The sequence below is a fragment of the Lissotriton helveticus genome, chromosome 9 (assembly GCF_964261635.1).
Source record: "Lissotriton helveticus chromosome 9, aLisHel1.1, whole genome shotgun sequence".
Taxonomy (NCBI): Eukaryota; Metazoa; Chordata; class Amphibia; order Caudata; family Salamandridae; genus Lissotriton; species Lissotriton helveticus.
The window spans coordinates 745,731,021-745,749,711 of NC_136070.1; the positions used below are offsets into that span (position 1 = coordinate 745,731,021).

The 18,691-nt window shown below is 44.5% G+C and overlaps 1 protein-coding gene across 1 annotated transcript in view; it reads left to right on the plus strand.

Moving 5' to 3' along the window:
* Positions 1–1,808: 1,808 nt before the first annotated feature.
* Positions 1,809–18,691, plus strand: part of LOC144781842 (uncharacterized) — a 469,031-nt gene continuing 452,148 nt past the window's right edge. Inside the window, exons 1-2 of the mRNA XM_078660870.1 lie at positions 1,809–1,861; positions 2,555–2,680. Of these exons, the coding sequence (XP_078516996.1) occupies positions 2,657–2,680 (24 nt within the window). The 5' untranslated portion in view covers positions 1,809–1,861; positions 2,555–2,656. The remainder of the gene's footprint in view (positions 1,862–2,554; positions 2,681–18,691) is intronic.

Consider the following 18,691-nt stretch of genomic DNA (forward strand, 5'->3'; position numbering starts at 1 on the left):
CTCGGGATATCATGACGAAAGGTACTACGATAAAAGTCACCGTGAATTGAATACAGAGGACGACAATTCATTCCCTTAAAATCTTAAGAGCTTTGTCCTGATGAAGGTGTAATAATAAAACCGTTACACTGCGTCAACATCTTTTTAATAAACAAGTTTTTAACCTGCTCTTCATGTGAATTTGAAAAAAACTACATTTTTAACACTGTATTGTGAAGGCACTTAAATTGCTATTAAATGTATGAGTTTTATATTGAATAAATTGTACAATTGTTTTAAACTATCACTATCAGATATTGTGTTTTTGAGTATCTCATCTAATGGAAAGTGTTTGTAAACATTGTGGTTTTTATATTCATGGGCTTGAGTGTTCACTAAAGAGGGTATGATCATGATATTCCCAAGTTGTGGAAAATAGGGACTTCCCTTCCTTTCTTTTTATACTTCTCCTTGTCCCTGATTGGATCTGTAAGGAGACCTCCTTTTCTTCTTTTGACGATCACACACTACACTCATTATGCCACGATTTTCAATCAATCAATCAATATAAATCTTTGTTCGGCAAATAAAATCACCATAAACTAATACAGATCAAGACAATAGTATTAAATTCATTGTTGGTAAAAACAAACAGTATGGTTACCTATAAAAACTGTGAACATTGGAACAGTTAATCAGGTCTCGTCCTCTTAGACACACAGCCAACTCGTAAAAAGAATAAAACAGTAAAAATCACATACTCGGGGGAAGCATCTGAAGATAAATCAGGGCAGGCCTAACTTGTTTCAAATTCAAATATTTCATCAAGGTAGTTAAAAAGAAGCGCTTCCTCGGCCAACTGAAATAAGACCAAAACATTAGAAAGTGCAGCATATCCTATAGAGAGACACATTGTCACAGCACGGGGTGCCAAGAAGTGGTGCAATTGGTTGAACCTAAACCTGTCCAGTAAAAATCGGTCATGCTGTGAGCCAGACCAGATACGGCTCCAACCCTGCAGTTTTTGCATGATTTTAATAGCCACACCTTAACATCTGTTGGATCAAATAGCGTCCTTTTCAGAGTCCGTCCAGAACAACGACTGTCGTCGTGCTCCTAACATCAAAGACACTACATATTTAAACCTGTAAATTTTACTCTAAATAAATGTTGCTTTTAACAGTCTTTCTAGAAACACTTTAACTTTTAAAGAGGTGGCAAAAAGCAAGCCTCGGTGTTTGTTGGCACCCCTTCAGTGCCAACTGTCAAGTAGTGCAGTATTTAAGCACATCCTAGCTGTAATGAGTCTTGCGTAGACAATTAATGCAGGTCTTTTAACAAGAATTACCCAAAGCATCAAACTAAATGAAAAACTCATGTTCAGTTTTATGTAAACTCAGCAGCCATTTCTGATTGGGAAACTTTGCTGTAAATAAATTCGGAACTGAAAGCAAACATCAACGACCTTGAAAATATATCAACATTACAAAGCGATTATTTACATTTCGATTCATAGTACTTAGAATTGAGCAACATTAGAACTTTAGAGAGCCCAAATGTGTTTACAAGTACTGCTAAAAAATGTGGTAATTGATTACTTATGCTCTACTTTTTGTGCAATAACGTTTTATTACATGTTGACACATTTTTTCCTGCATAAAGGAATCGTATAACGAACGGAGACTGCTGTTGGAATTCTACATGCTTTTCATCTGTTGTCTGTACCATTTCTCTCAGAGATGTCACTCTCAAGCGTCTTTACGTTTTACGCATGCGGATTATGAAAAGTGTCTCTATTGCGCGCATGCTCATTTGCTTCTGATCTTCAGGCTGGTTCAAGGGATATTGTGTTCTGTGCGCATGTTTGTGCGGGATAATGGCGGTGAGCCGAGTTGCTTCGTTTACCCAGTGTTAGTGATGGGAGAGATCCAGGTTTAATGCGGCGCGACCGCGATGGCAGCAGCAGTAGTGTGAGGATCTGTTGGTTAGTCTGGGCAACACAGCTTTTACTGCCAGAAACAGCACAGGAAAGACTACTAAAATCAGCGCAGAGCGACCTGGCCTCCTAATTCACGATACAGGGGGCTGACACCCCTAGACAGGTCACACGGACCCCCATACATATGGCCTAGCCTCAAGAGTCAGCCCGGCTCCTTGAGTTTTATAAGGGGTGTTCAGTGTGCTCCTCTGCCCCCCACTCTCAAATTGGAATGGAGCATTAACCTCTACATAGCAATCGACCAGCACTGTACACTGATCAGTGGTGCCGTCGCAGAGGACGGTCTTAGGCACCTTCATCTTTGCCAGGAGACTTCTTCCTAAAACGGAAAACTCATTTTTAATTTAGAATCCGGCGTTTTTTCACTTCCGCTTGTCAATCCTATTGCATTCTTTTGCCCTTTAGGCTAAAATGCATTAATTTTAGGGCCCGGTGAGCGTTTTACAAGACGTCTTGAGCAAATCATCATCATTTGTTGTTTCTTCTATATTCGTGTATCAAAACACCTTACTTTGTATTGAAACTGGAGATATCTGTCCCTTATTTCTGGGCAATTTGCCTTTTTTATCTCTTCAGAAAACTGGGTATATAGCATATTGCACAGTGAACTGAACTCTTTGGAGGTTCTTTTTAACTAACCTCATCAACAGATTCGGCAATATAATCGAGGATAAGAAAATGGCACAGCAGAATTCTGACAAGGTGAGTATGTTCTGGATGTCCACTATCGGATATTTGAAAATATATAGATGAGTTAACTATCGTTTTCCAAGTAAAGCGCAAGTCGTCGGTTTTGATGGGTTTTCAAAAACTGTATAGCAAGTTTAAACACTTTATACCCTCCACCGATTGTGTCGCAAATATAATATGGGATTTTGCATAATGAAACAATAAAATCATTTTTTCAGTGACATTGGAAATACAATCATACTTAAACATTGTTTTTTTCGTTTCTTTGCATTTAAATTGATCTAGAAATGTATTGAACCCAACTTTGCTTAATATATTTTTAGGCAAATTCCAGAATGCTCTTACAAAGAGTTGCAAAAAGTATAATTCACATCGATTTAAAAAAAAAAAAAAAATTGTGTTGCATATGCGCCAGGAAAAAAATATATGGTCTTTGAATAAATGTATTGTACATTAATCTTTTTAAACTATTGGAGCTATTGAGAAGTTGTCTTAAATATTAAACCTGAAGATTACTTGATCAGAAATTCATACTTACTGGTTAAGAATATTAAATATACACATTTACGCTTGTTTGTAAGTGTACATGACAACAAGTATAACTCATAACCTCCACGCATTTCCTTTTCCTTTAACATAATTATTTCACATTTGTTTTAAAGTAATAATTCCCTGAAAGATCATCCGTTTTGTACATTGGTCTAAAATGTTTAAACCTATTTGTAGGTTCTGCTTAAAGACTGTAAAGGCACATAAAAGTGAATTTCTTTTGCACGTGGTCTATAAGACCAACACCATTTTTTCGCATTAGTATAAAGTACGTAATGTGCTTTATACTTTAAAAAGTGTCCATTGAAAATCATGCATCTTTTAAAGAGGAACATGTCATGTTATATACCCTTGAAAAAAAGAAAATATTTTACGTAAGTGAATCAAGTACAGAAAATTTTAAGATCAGCTTTAGGTAGATATATTTTTTAAAAGCAAAAAAAATCTTTAAATGTAAAGCATCCGATTAATAATGCAGTTTGCACATATTTTACAAATGAAGTTTTGCTTAAGCGGTAAAAGTTGCAAAATATGTTATATGCTTTCTTTAAAGTAATCAGTGTTTTTTTCACTCTGTTTAAAAAAAAAAAAGGTATTTCTTTAATTGAATCTGTCTTTTTAATTTGAAAAGAAAATTGCAGGTGATCTCTAGTTGTAGAATAGTACCCCTAAGATGAAAACTTCCTTGAATTAACATCTGATTCAAAACACTATTACAATGCATGCATGATATTATAACGGAGATATTGAATATTGTTATGTCAAATACGTTGTGGCTTGTGATTTATTTCATGCAATTTGTGCCATTCCAGTTTTTATATTTTTTGTCCTGTTAATCTTTTGTTAAGTTTGCTGCTTCTAATTCTTCAGAGATTGCCACCATTCAGAAAACATCTGTCTGGTTCATAAACGAAATATTTATTAATACACAGATTATTTTGAAACGTTGCTGTGTGAGTTTCCTCTTTGCGGAGTGCTTTCTTCCTGCTGTCCTAGGAGTCTGTCTGTTTAAATATTATACTTGGACTTGATGTCGTACTTTCTGAATGGTGTTCTTGGTATTATTTTCCCTTTTTTTGTGTTATGATCTGTCATCTTTACTATGGTACTTTATTTTTAGTAGTTTGGGCTAAATACGAATGAGACCACAGAGCAGTGGAGCACCTCACATTTAAACATTTCTAATACAGTATGAACAGTAGATGCATATGATAGAACTATTGCCACAATTGAGATATGTGATCCTCCCAGTCAGTTTGTAGTGTCATTACATCAACAACTTCAGCTTTCTTCAAGAGGAGGACATGTAAGACAAAGTTGCAGTATTATAAAAGCAGTTCATTAGTCTAACAGTATTTATTTAGTGCCTGCTATGGAGGAAAAAAACAGAGAAATTACATAACATAATTAAAGATTTCAAGTATTAGGCGATTTCTAAAGAAAGTAAGATTTCAGGGAGAGCTAAAACAAGATAAATTAGTTGAGCAGTCAGATCAATACTGATAAGGTATCCCTTGCCTTTGGAGCATGCCCATAGAAGGAACTGGTGTTTGAACGTTTTGTAAAGCATCTAGAGGTCAAGGCAGTGTTGGTTCTGACCATGCGGGACCCTCCAGAGATGGTGAGTTTTGGGAAGAAATATTTGGGTGTCTTCAAGTAAGCACCTCGCAGATTAAAGGGGCAGTTTTGTAAATACATCTTGCTTTAATAGGGAGCTGTAAGAGATGGTCATATTTGCGAAAATTCTAAATAACTCAGGACGTCCTTAGGCGGTACAGGCCTTTTATTTTATTTTTTTGTTGTAGACCATTGAGTAGAGCAATTTCATAGTCCAGCTGGAAAAGTACAAGGAATTGCACAGCAGTTTTAAGTCATTTGGCGGGAGGAACGATTTGCACATATGGTTAAGGTTGAGTTGGAAAAAGAGCCACTTTAGGCAGACTCTTGACATGGTCTGCAACTTTAACGTCCCTATTAAATCATTTCAGGTTGAAAGTCTGCAAATAGTATTGCGTTTATCCAACTGTTGTCCAGCTGGAAGCCAGATTTTGAAGAGAATAGTAGAAATATCCTTTAAAAAATATTATTGAATTAATTTTGTTTTAGGGGATGACCCTTTAGTCCTTATGGAATATTTGATAGGGAGGAAAATAAGACTATGTGAACTGCATAGGCAAAGATTTTAAGGTGAAAATTGGTATCGTTCGCTTACAGTTAACGGTTGAATCCTAGTTTGGTTAGTGGTGATTCAGCTTGTTCAGTATATATATTCAAAAGTAAGTGTGCTAGTATTGACCCCTGGGGTATGCCATGTCTGTTTGGAGATGGAAACCCCATTGTTAACATTATGTTGCGTTCCATAGTAGAATTCAAACTATTCCAGTCTTAAGACATTTATACCAAACCTTTCTCTGAAAGTATAGAAAAGATGCATCAGAAGCTGAGGATAGGTCTGAAGCTATCAGAAAGCAACAGTTAGTCATTGGCGCTGAAAGTTTTTAGTCTATTGTCGGTCAGACTCGCCATTGATTGGATTTTGCATGTACTATGCCTGGTGCTGAAACTTAAGTGGGCATTGCCAATAAGATTGTTTACCTTCAGGTTTCTCTTTAGCTGAGACGCAACACAATTCTTCATCTTTTCTGAGAAATGTTAGTCTTGCGATGGTGTGACATTTTCAAGAAAATTAGGATTAATTTTAAACGGAAGGTTATCACAACCAGTTTTTTATGTGCCAGCCACACAGGCGTATTATAATGATGAATTTATAATTTCAAGCCAATTTGGAATTAGAGCTTGGCTGACCTTTTTCAGGTCTCGCCTTAGCCAATGCGCTTGTGCATTGCTCCGGCGAGATTATAGCAAGCGGAAAAGAACAGTCTACCAAAACGTCTGCGGATCGCATACAGTTCATGTGATCTTGCGTGTGCACACATAATGCCAGCCACATAACACACCACCATTTGTCTGTGCCTCGGCATCAGACTTCAAAGGCTGCCACTCCCCCGCCCCCCGCGTGCACATCACGCACCCCCATTTGTCTGTGCCTCGGCATCAGACTTCAAAGGCTGCCGCTCCCCCGCCCCAGCAATGCCGAGAGCTTGTTTCTTGATGAAAGTGAAAGCTTACTGTGCTTGTTTACAGTAGCCTTGCTCCTCAAATGCTGTTGCCGTGTTGCCATCTCTCTAGGGAAACTCAGCCTGAAAACACTCGACTTCGTAGCTGCAATGCTACATCCGCTATGCTTTGCCTCTAGACATGTTGATCCCTCGCAGACTGTGCTGACTCTGCCCCTCCTGATTCTGAAACTGACCAACGCAGTCACCACGCAGTCTCTTCTCTCTGTCTTATGATGTCTGCCCTGCCACCAGTTACTTCGGACCCTCACCCCTCCTCACCCTCACACACCCTTACCCCCGTCACCCTCACCCCGTCACCCTCACCCCCGTCACCCTCACCCCCGTCACCCTCACCCCCGTCACCCTCACCCCCGTCACCCTCACCCCCGTCACCCTCACCCCCGTCACCCTCACCCCCCTCACCCTCACCCCCCTCACCTCCACACACGCCCTCACCCGCCCTCACTCTCACAACCCTCTCACCCCTCACAACCCTCTCACCCCTCTCACCCTCATTCACTCACACACCCTCACCCACCACATCACTCACTCACACACCCTCACCCTCACACACCATATCACTCACACACCCTCACCCTCACACACCACATCACTCACACACCCTCACCCACCACATCACTCAGGAACACCACCACCCTCACACACCACATCACTCAGGAACACCACCACATCACTCGGGGGACCCACCACATCACTCGGGGGACACCACCACATCACTCGGGGGACACCACCACATCACTCGGGGGACACCACCACATCACTCGGCAGGGGTGTGGAATTTAATAAAATATCTACTTGTCCATGGGGCAGGCTACTTAATAAATCTACTTGTCCTGTAACAAAATCCACTTGTCCCCTTTGTGCCATGTAATGCGGCAACATATTACGCAGCAATCTCATTATATAAGAGTTCTGTTATAGCCTCTCTGATTATGCCAGGGTTCATACCATAGTAGTGTTTGAATACTAGCAATTCCCTTATGCTGCTATGTTTCTGCAGGTCTACATACTGGGGCTGAAGGTAGTGGTAAGCAATAGTTCCAGGGTTGGAATGCCATTTTTAGTCTGTGCAAACCCACTAACGTGCATGTTTTAAGGGATTTCACCAATTCTTCTCTAATCATTTCCCATACTGAGAATGGTTGGAAATGTACTACTGACAGTGGCAGACTTAAAACTTCTTTCAGGGTTGGGAAAAAAGTGATTGGAAGAAAAGTGAACTTGAAAACAGTCAGATTTTCACATAAGCAAATCTACACCTGCATATTTGCTCGTGCTAAAATGCAGTTCACAAATATTTTTTGGGAGTACTATTTCTTGGCCTACTTCTGTAAATTCTTGTGAATTAATGGAAACTACATATGCACTTAATGCAAGGATATATACCATTGATGCAATTTTGAGACTTTCTTTAATAATTGGGCCTCTAATTAGGCCTGGTGTTAACCATGACCGTTTGTTTTGTTTTTTATTCTGTCTAGCTCCGTCTATCAGCTGGAGTCCCTGTAAGTGACAGTATTTTGCTCTTTTAGAAGAAGCGTATTGGCACTCAAAGTAGTTTTGTTCAGTGCCCAGAACCACTGTGACAATGTGTGCTGAGACCATCATTTTTTTGTTTTGCTTTTGACAATGCTTGTTACAATGGTGAGGACCCAGCAGCTACCACACTGATAAGGTTTTACAAAAACCATGCCTAAACAAGTCACGCCTTGACAAAACCAAAAGGCTGACCACCAATTTCAGACCCATTAGCTTTGCCAATGCTTGTTTGTTCTTGTTTTCCATATTCGTATTTAAACTGGTTACACTGATATTCCATTCTGAATATTTTTGGGAAATACTAACATACATCAACATGTTACTAAATGATGCTGCAAAGATACGGTACCTAAAATCTTACAGTAGTTTAACTAAATGTTTTCTTTTCTTACATGCATTTTTTTGTGAATGTTTTATTTTGAAAGCAAAGAATCATTACTCTTTCTTTAAAGCTTCTGCAAATATTTGCATATAATCAAATAGCATTATGGGTGCATTATACAGTGCCTCATATTATTAAACTTTGAAAATGTGTGCACACTTTTATACTGGAACCACTGTCGGTAGTGCAGGCTGAGCTTAAAACATTTACTTTTAGTGCTCACCCTAATAATAAAGGCTTTGCGTTAATGAACCATATATACAAGTTTGAAAAGCATTAACACACATATTAACTTAATTGTAGAGAATGCCCTTCCCTGAGCCACAATGTGGTACTGTAAACTGGCAGCCAAAGGGTTTGTGCTGCAGGGGGTTGGGCCTACTTGTCCCAAGGACAAAATGCACATTAAAACTTGTTGCCCTTGACCCCAAACAATATGTCCCGGGCGTCGGGCTATAGGAATTCCACATCCCTGACTCGGGGGACACCACCACATCACTCGGGGGACACCACCACATCACTCGGGGGCACCACCACATCACTCAGGGGCACCACCACATCACTCGGGGGCACCACCACATCACTCGGGGGCACCACCACATCACTCGGGGGCACCACCACATCCCTCGGGGGCACCACCACATCCCTCGGGGACACCACCATATCCCTCGGGGACACCACCACATCACTCTGGGACACCACCACATCCCTCGGAGGCACCACTCAGGGGCACCACCACATCACTCGGGGACACCACCACATTACTCGGGGACACCGCCACATTACTCGGGGACACCGCCACATCACTCGGGGACACCGCCACATCACTCGGGGACACCACCACATCACTCGGGGACACCACCACATCACTCGGGGGACAGAACCACATCACTCGGGGGACAGAACCACATCACTCGGGGGACAGAACCACATCACTCGGGGGACAGAACCACATCACTCGGGGGACAGAACCACATCACTCGGGGGACAGAACCACATCACTCGGGGGACAGCACCACATCACTCGGGGGCACCACCACATCACTCGGGGGCACCACCACATCACTCGGGGGCACCACCACATCACTCGGGGGCACCACCACATCACTCGGGGGCACCACCACAACACTCGGGGACACCACCACATCACTCGGGGACACCACCACATCACTCCAATGCACCACCACATCACTCCAATGCACCACCACATCACTCCAATGCACCACCACATCACTCCAATACACCACCACATCACTCCAATACACCACCACATCACTCCAATACACCACCACATCACTCCAATACACCACCACATCACTCCAATACACCACATCACCACTCAGCACCACAACAACACTGTCCTTGCTTGCTACCAACAAGCATTACCATAGCCAATAGGACTTGCATTAGGAAAGGGTAAGCTATTGGCTTTGTGAATAACAATGCTATTTATATATTTTCAAAGGCAACACATATTTAAAAAAATTTGTCATTTACAATACCAATAGCTCACACTAATGCGAGACCTATTGCATTGCAAATACTTGTTTTATTTCTAACTCAGAAAGGCAATATTGGTCAAGCTGCATAGCTGGAGGGTGTTGTGTAACCAGTTTGAACCAAAACCCTGAAGTATTTGTTTTCTTGGTCAGAGTTATGTCACGAGTATCTAAGATGGAGGAGTAGTGGAATTCCTGCCTTATCAGGTTAATTATATTGTAAAGAACTTGCCAAACTGATTACATTTCATTGCCACAATTTCAAACTAGGTTACTGGAGTGCAAGATGATGCAGCATTTGAAAGAGTTTTCGTGGCCTGTTTTTGGCCACATTCAGCTAGTTATTGAAATAGTTTTGGTAAGGTTTACAACATTCTTGTAAGGAAGTCTTCTAGATTTTAGGGTGTCTATTGAAAGCTGATGGAGTTTTCCTTCACTGTCTTTCAATTCTTCAACTTGTTCTCATTTCGTTGTTAACATTATTAGTGCATTGGGTTGCAGATCTGTTTCACCTTGTTATTTCTCAGGGTGCACCTTGTCAATCAAGGATGATGTCAGTTTTAGAGGCAGCTATTTTACGCTGTTTTCTAATCATTGCTTTTAGGTTGTGTAAGCTAAATCCCAGCAGACGTCTGACCCAGGTCAACTTTCTATTGGATTGGGATGAAGGTTGACTGTACATATTTAAAAGCATAAAATGAATCGAAAGGTGATCTAACCAATTAACCATTAGACTATCACTGTCGGTCAGAGAGCCGGGTTTGGCAGTGAGAAGCTCAAGGGCACCTACTTTGATAAATGTTGGTTTACTGTCATTCTGAGAACCCCAAACAAGGTTGAATCTCCCATAAGTCATTTTTTAGCCAGTCTTTGCTCTGTAATTTATTTCAGGTTTTTGTCATGAAATTTAATATATCATCACAAAAAAATTAAAGGGCACACCGGGTCCTGGCACACAAACCACCACCAGGATCACCACCCTACAATTCCTCTTAAAACGGCTTCATTACCAAGATAGAGACACAATTCTCCGAACAGCAAGGCAACAGGGGACACTTTGAGTGAAGGACAAACAAGTCATGCTATTTCCAGACTACTCACAAGCTGTTCAGCAACAAAGAGCCACCTTCCTAGCAGTTAAACGCATCCTGCTCCAAAAGAATGTACTCTATGCGCTGCTGTTTCCAGCTCGTCTCAAAATTATTCACAATGGAAACATTCACTTTTTCTCCGACCCAGCAGAGGCTAGTACCTGGGTAGAACAGCAGCTATCCACCCTGGACAATCCCAGGAGAGTGCAGACCTATCGACCATCAGGCCGCCAGAGACGATAACAAAAAAAAGTCACCCTTAGACAACTGAGCCCGCGATCAGACTCGACTAACAAGAACTCTTCAGATCTCGAACAAATCATAGCGGAACGCCGAAGGGCACTACAATCGGCCAAAGAGATAAGACTAATGGAGGAAAGCTCGGATGGAGGGAGAGGCCCACACCTGTTCACCTCAGAGGAGGAAGCAGCGACACGAACACTCCCGTGATGGCTCGATAACACCCCCAATAGTAACCCCCCAAACGGCAGACACATTGATTTGATACTCCCAACACGAAACGATGAACATTAATGAAGATATTCTCCGAAACCTCAACACCCCCAAAACAGGAGACATTGCTCAGCAACAAAGGGACGCTCATGTAACAGGTCCCAAACAAGGCACGCTTGAAGACTGAATGCAGAATTGAACTGCAGTTGATAAAAGTGGAAGGAACAGACACCTTTGGGCACCACAAACGCAAAGTCAACAGGCAGGTAGTTGCAGCAGCAACGGCTGGTGGAGACTGATGACCACTTCCCCCAAACATTAACTAAAGTTAGCACATGAAGTGCAGTTTGGATCTATCGCCTCGAGTGATAGGTCCCCTAAGTTGGGAATGTTTCCCATTGGTTCATCTTACTTTCCCCCTCTTTCACATTCTCCCAGTACTCCCAGGGGTGCGTATGCAGGGAAATGAGAAATGTAGTACACACACAAGTGGCAGGCAGTCTGGCAGGGGTGGCGCACGAGTGGGGGAGGGGGCACTAATCCAGGAGAAGCACCACCTGGACACTAGACGAAATGGTGACCAAGATCCCTAACACAGATCTAAAAGTCATTACATTAAATGTCAGGGACATGCACACAGCAAACAAACTATACGCGATCTACACATACATAAAAAGGCAGCAAGCGCAGATAGCTCTCCTACAGGAGACACACCTGACAGCAATAGAGGTGGACCGCCTACCTAAAAAATGGCGGTGTATTATTTGTGCCACGACGCACTCTGCATTTCCCAGGGGTGCCCTGATTTGGATTAGACCTGGGATCCCCTTTGTGAGAAGTTGGCCTGGTATATGATGTCCACTATTCTAGTGAGACACCTTGCACCAGTCCAATCGACCCTTATTGATGGTGGTTGTAAAGTCAACCTTATAGAGAGCTATCCTAGGGGTAGCAATGGCGAGCAGATTTCAGGCTAAGACTTCAGAGAGCGAATTAAGCTAGTTGTTTTACAAATTATAATCTCTTGGGTACCAAATGAAAGTACACCACACAAGGTATATATCAAATATATATGTATTTATTCTAAACACAAACCCTCTGCACTCTTTATGAGGTCAGAGGTCAAAGTACATTACAAGAAACTTAATTAGCATAAGATAAGTTGCACAGTATACGTTTTGCCCTAGGGGCCTCACAAACCATATACTAAAATAGTGGTATAAGAACCACGTCTGGGATAGAAAGCAGGCCTAGGCAATCGCTGGGGCTTCTAGGAACAACCAAGGGTTAGGAAGTAGGAGGCCCACGGGAGACGCGTGCAGTGTCTAAACACAGCCGCGGGATACCATTGACTTTCAATGGGAAACAAACAAGTTACAAATTTACAATTTAAGGACACTTCCGGATGGACTACGATGGAACCCTTTTAAACTAGGACACTTCGAGAGTCAAGACCCACGGGAGCACTGGAGTACTCGTGTTACCTCACTCGGGGAAGCCGGGTGCATAGGTGCCTTTTGGTGTCGGGTTTCGTCGTCGTTTTCAACGGAGAGCTGCCAAGAAGTGCTGCATGCGACCAGAGGAAAAGTCTCCGAGTGGATCCAAGGGTGGATCGAAGATCTGAAGAACCTGAAAGCAGAAGGGACAGAGTCTGGGCCACTTGCCAGTGACCAGGATGGCGATGGAAAGCTGCCATCCAATGTCTGGTGATTTCAGGTGAAAAGGTGAAGTTTGTCTCTTCAGCCACGAGGTCCAGGAGGCGTCGACGACGACCAGGAGCTGGATTCGAGCTGTCCCACGAAGGATCTAGTTGACTAGGTATCCGGATTGGACCCAACAAGCCTTGGCAAACGCAATCCACGCAGGATGTCGAGATTGGCTTAGTTGCAGACCAGCAAGGTCTGAGGCACTTCTCCTTTGCAGGGAAGCTGGAGCAAGCCTGAAGCAACCAGGAAAGCAAGTTAAATTCAAGATTGGTCTTCTTGGGGACTCACTAGCCAACGGGCCAGGAACCGCGAAGACGCGTCGAGCGGAAATGCACAAAGTGGGCCCACGGGACACTCGTTGAGTGTGGACCTCTGAGCTTCGGTGCAAAAGGTACTCGGGGATGGGGCTTCAAGCACCCCAATGCACAACTTCGGGATACCTCGGGAAGTAGGTGCAGCTTGCACAATGCAGGATGTCCAGGAGTTCCGGTCCCACGTGTCCGCCACGGGTCTCAGCTTTGCTGGGAACGAAGGTCGGGGTCAGAGATGTCCTGTGTCGCAGATTCTTCGGGATCCGGCGGGAGCCTCAAAAATGCAGACCGGCAAAGTGGCTCACCTGAAATGTTACCTGTAAATTGTACTAGATTGGATTGTAATATATTTTGGAGCCTCTGCTTTCATCATCCACACTGTATATATTATTACACTTTCACTCCTTGCGCCGTTCACACTGTCCACAATTGTCACTTGCGTCGCCACCTATGTCACATGCACATACCGAGCACCAAATGCAATTCGGGTTGTTTATTAATTCACTGTTATACAGTGCTGCTATAACTGTATTCCCTATCTATGCTCAAATATATGATGCGATGAGCACGTTCTAAAACAAATTGAGTCTCCTTTTTCCTTCTAAGTAATGCCTTTGGCATACATGTTTAATTGTCTATATATTGATACCTGTTGGGGTATTGTCCGTTCATTTTACTGGAGTGCTAGCACAATACACATCGATACCATGGCTGTTTGGGGGGGGGAGATTATAACTGTACCCTAGACATCTGCCTGGATAGATCTCACCCCCCTTTGGCGCAGTCCCCCTCACCGAAACAGACAGAGCAATTTCGAAGTTGGGTGAACCACTGGACACTGGTAGCCGCCTGGCGAGAGAAGAACCCACATTAAAATATACTCTGTGTACTCCGCCCCACATAATCTACGAGTGAGGCTAGATAGATTCCTCTGCTCCACAGCACTACTCTCCTAAATACAGCACACTGGATACCTGGGTAGAGTCTTGTCAGACCATGACGCACATACAGTGATCCTCAGGTGGAGCCCACCCCACCCCCGTACCCACATGGAAGTTGCCTTGGGAGTGCCTCACTGATCAGGCTTTCTGTCACACACATGGCCACCACATTCAGGAATACTTTGCACTAAATGCTGGCACAGCCACATCTAGATTGATAGAATGGGACGCGTTTAAGGTCGAAGCCAGATGACACTGCATCCAACAAATAGTAGGTGTGCGAAAAACACTAGAGCAATCACTGCAAAGTGTGGAAACAAGATTGGCGGGCTTAACAAAAAGCATGGATAAAGGGGAAGCTACCCCAGAGCAAGTGGCGGAAGCTAAAACATTTCATGCGGAGATAATGAGAGACCTTCGCAAATATAACTTCAGGGTTTATGCCGCCAATGTGCATCGTGAGGGAAATAGGGTGGGAACACTCCTAGCCTGGCTTGCTAAACAGGACACGGACATGAAACCAATCACCGAATTGATAGACGCAACGGGTACCCCTAAACAGTCACAAATAGATACATTACACATCTTTCACGACTATTACACAGGAGTCTATCAGGCCCCACGCCGTCATCACGACAGGTGTTGTCCCAGTTCTTCCACTTACTACCTCTACCCAGCATCCCATCAGCTGACAGGAAGGCTTTAGAGGCAAAGATTAATCCCCTGGAAGTAACCCACGCAATCAGAGCACTAGCACGACGTAAAACACCGGGAATGGCAGGCTTTCCCCTCGACTACTATAACCCCTTCTCAGTCGAGTTGACCCCACGGCTTGTATCCATGTACGAGGACGTGCTGCAAAGAGGCAAACTTCCGGCTCACTCAGGGAATCTACCCTGGTGACATTCCTCAAGCCACATAGAGACCCCATGCTCCGTCCTCATACAGACCAATAACCTTGCTCAGTGCGGACTGTAACATTTTAGGCAAAATTTTGGCGGATCGGTATATCCAAGTTCTCCCACAGCTGATCCACCCAAACCAAAGCGGTTTTCTCCCCTGGCGAAATGTTTCGCAGAATATACGCAGGTTATTTCATATACAGGATAGAGCAAAAGTTCAATTCCCACGCGCAGATTGCTAGATTCTGGACCATGAAAAGGCCTTTGATACACTACTATGGCCATACCTATTCGCCGTCCTCCGTAAAATACACGTCGGACGGACCCTACTAACGTACACACAACTGCTCTATAAGGGCCTCACATCTAGGGTGGCAATAGGGAAGTACCTCTCGGCCCCATTTCCAGTGGAACGAGGGACAAGGCAGAGGTGCCCCCTGTGTGCCCCCTGTCTCCACTCCTGTTTTGTCTGGCAGTGGAGCCCCTAGCCATACGCTTGCGTCAGGGTGGCGAGACATGGGGCATTCCAATAGCAGACACAGTACACTGCGTATCGCTGTACGCAGATGACCTGATCTATGTACGGGATGTCACGAGCGACCGTACGCTGATATGGACAATATTACAAGATTTTGCAGAGGCCTCCGGACGCAAAGTTAATTGGGACAAATGTACGATCTTTCCACTAAGCTCTCACCTAGCACCCTCAGACATATCAATAGGAACCCAGAAACTCCTTTGGAGTGCTACGGCCCCCGGTATCTAGGGTTGAGACTATATCACTCACCCGAGAACCTCTCTGAAGGGAACCATCGCAAGACATTGGCGGGGCTACGTGCGGTGGTCGCCTTCTGGAAGACCTTACCCATGGCCCCCATAGGGCGTATAGCCCTAGCAAAGATGATTATGGTTCCCAGACTACTTTACTCCTTTACCAATCTCCCTGTATTACCACCACGCTCCTTTTTTCATGAGCTAGACACATTACTCACAAAATTAATATGGGGGAGGGGGGTGTGCACACAGGGTAGCCCTAAATACACTATACTTAACCACAACACAAGGGGGACTGGGAGCTCCTTCATTCAAAGCTTATTTCTTAGCAGCTGAACTGCAGTGGTTATCTCATCAGACAGCTGAACGCCACATAGAGGAGACATTAAACGACGGCCCTATACACCTCCAGGCCCTCCGTAGAGTACTAATGGCAGGTACCAAACCTATACGCATGCACTCCCTACAGCTATCAATGGCCCGCAAGTGCATGATGCGTATACATCGTATGTCAAGAGGACAGCCCCTATAATCCCCATTACTCCCATTAGTAGGATTCCTCCAACGGGGGAAATATTACACTTCCGGAGCCCTCCAGATATGGACCGACCACCTTGAATACCTTTTGTGTGTAGTTTTTTGATGAGCCTGGAGCCAGACACGGTTTCAAACGTAGCTGAGAAGTCCAGCAGTATGAGGGTGGAAGTTTCTCCTCGGTCCATTGGGGTGCGGATCTCCTCTGTTGTGGTGGGGAGTGCTGTCTTTGTACTGTGGTTGCTTTGTAAGCTAGTATGGAGTGTTTGATAAGATTGTGACGTTTCATGTGGTTGGTGAGTTGTTGGTTGATTATGTTCTCTATCACCATCCCTGGAAATGGTAGAAGAACGATAGGCCTCATTCCTTTGGGGTTGTTGTAGGAGAGTAGGGTCTGCTTCCTATGTTCACCCCAACTTTTTGCTCTGATCCACTGGTTTTTCAACTCTAGTGTGGCTGTGGGCCTCCTAATCAGACCCACAGCCCAGCTGTTCTCTCTCTAAATTCCTACTGTGTACTTTAGGTACATATACAATTGGGTATTGGGTCACCTTTGTGAGCCCCTGTATAGTGTACCATAGGTACCCAGGGCATAGGTGCATCCAAGGCCTACCAGGGGCTGCAGCATGAATTATGCCACCCCTGGCTGGCCTTACAAATTGACACAACTGGCTGAACACTCAGCTGGGGCAAGGTCGTGTAATCATCCCTTGCTTAGGTATAGTATTCCTATACCTACCATTATATATATAGACACATATGTACCTATAAGTCACTCCTATGGCATGCCTTAACAATCCTGGAGGCAGAGTGCTTGGTTTTATGTGAGATGGTGCTCTAGCATGAGCTGAGCCTGTCTGCAGCTTTCGGAACTATGTCCTTATAGCTGTTCTATGATATAGCCACACCATATACTCTTAAGTGCATTATAATCCTCGCGGTTATTGCTAACTTTGGTTTGGCTTTATCAAAACATGGCGTGTAAGGTGTCATACGCTTTGGAATACTATTCCCCCCCCCCCCCCCCGGCGGGGGTAGCATTCCACCCTTCTAGAGGGAGAAGACCTGTAGTTGTAGCTTTACCCGGTTAAAGTTAAACAGAGCCTCAGCATCACAAAATGGATGCTGCTGCCACAGACACAAGTCTGACCTCCTGCAGCTGGGAGCCCTTCCAGCGAGGGAGGCCTGTACAATAGGTTTCCAGCCTTGGGAGGTGCTAGCACCTCCCCAGACAGGCTATAGTGTATTGGGGCAGGGTGGGTTGAAAGGAATGAGACACTGCCTGGGGCACACAAGGTGCTCCATGCATAGTCCGGTTTAAACCAGTTGCTGGGGCACTCCAGCCCCAGCTCTGGCGTGAAACTGGTCAAAGCGAAAGGGGTGTAACCACCCCCTTCCCTGGTCCCACCCATAGGAGGGACCTAGCAGGTAATCCAACCCCTTTAATTCGTATAAAGCTAGGAGCTGAGTCTAGCGACTTTAGATTATCCTGAACTGAAACTCTGACACGAAACTCTGGACCTTCGACATTCTACTTCAACTAGAAGACTGAAGAATCTCCCTTGTGGTGAAGGAGTGACCACCCTGTGCAAACAGGCACCACCTAGCGAATTGCCGGTTTGCTTTGCTGTCGCTCCCGAAGGATCCAGACGACCCTGCTTCATAGGACTGGACTTCCAGACTTCTCTGACCCCGACCCACACCTCCAGCAAAGCTGAGACCCGTGGCGGACACGAGAGATGTGGGACCGGACACCTGGCCATTTTGCTCTTTGCTAAATTGTGCAGCTTCTGAGGCGTCCTCGAAGTTGTGCATTGGGACTTGAGAAGCCCCAACACTGAGTCGTAAGTGCACCGAATCTCAGCCCTCCACACTCCATGAGTGCCGCGTGGGGCCCGCTCTTGCATTTCCTCTCGACGCTTCTTCGCGGTTGCTAGCCTGTTGGCTAGTGGCCATCTTGATGACTCCATTTTGAAACAATGCTGCTTGCCTGGTTGCTCTGGGCTTGCTCCTGCTTTCCTGCAAAAGGGAAGCTCCACAGACCTTGCTGGTCTGTACCAGAAGCCGATCTTCGTATTCTGCGTGGGTTGCCTTTGCCAAGGCTTGTTGACTCCGATCCGGAAGCCGACACCGCCAACAGCGAAAGCCTTCGTGGGACAGTCCGTATCCAGCTCCACGTGGCTGCAGAGACAAGCTTCACTT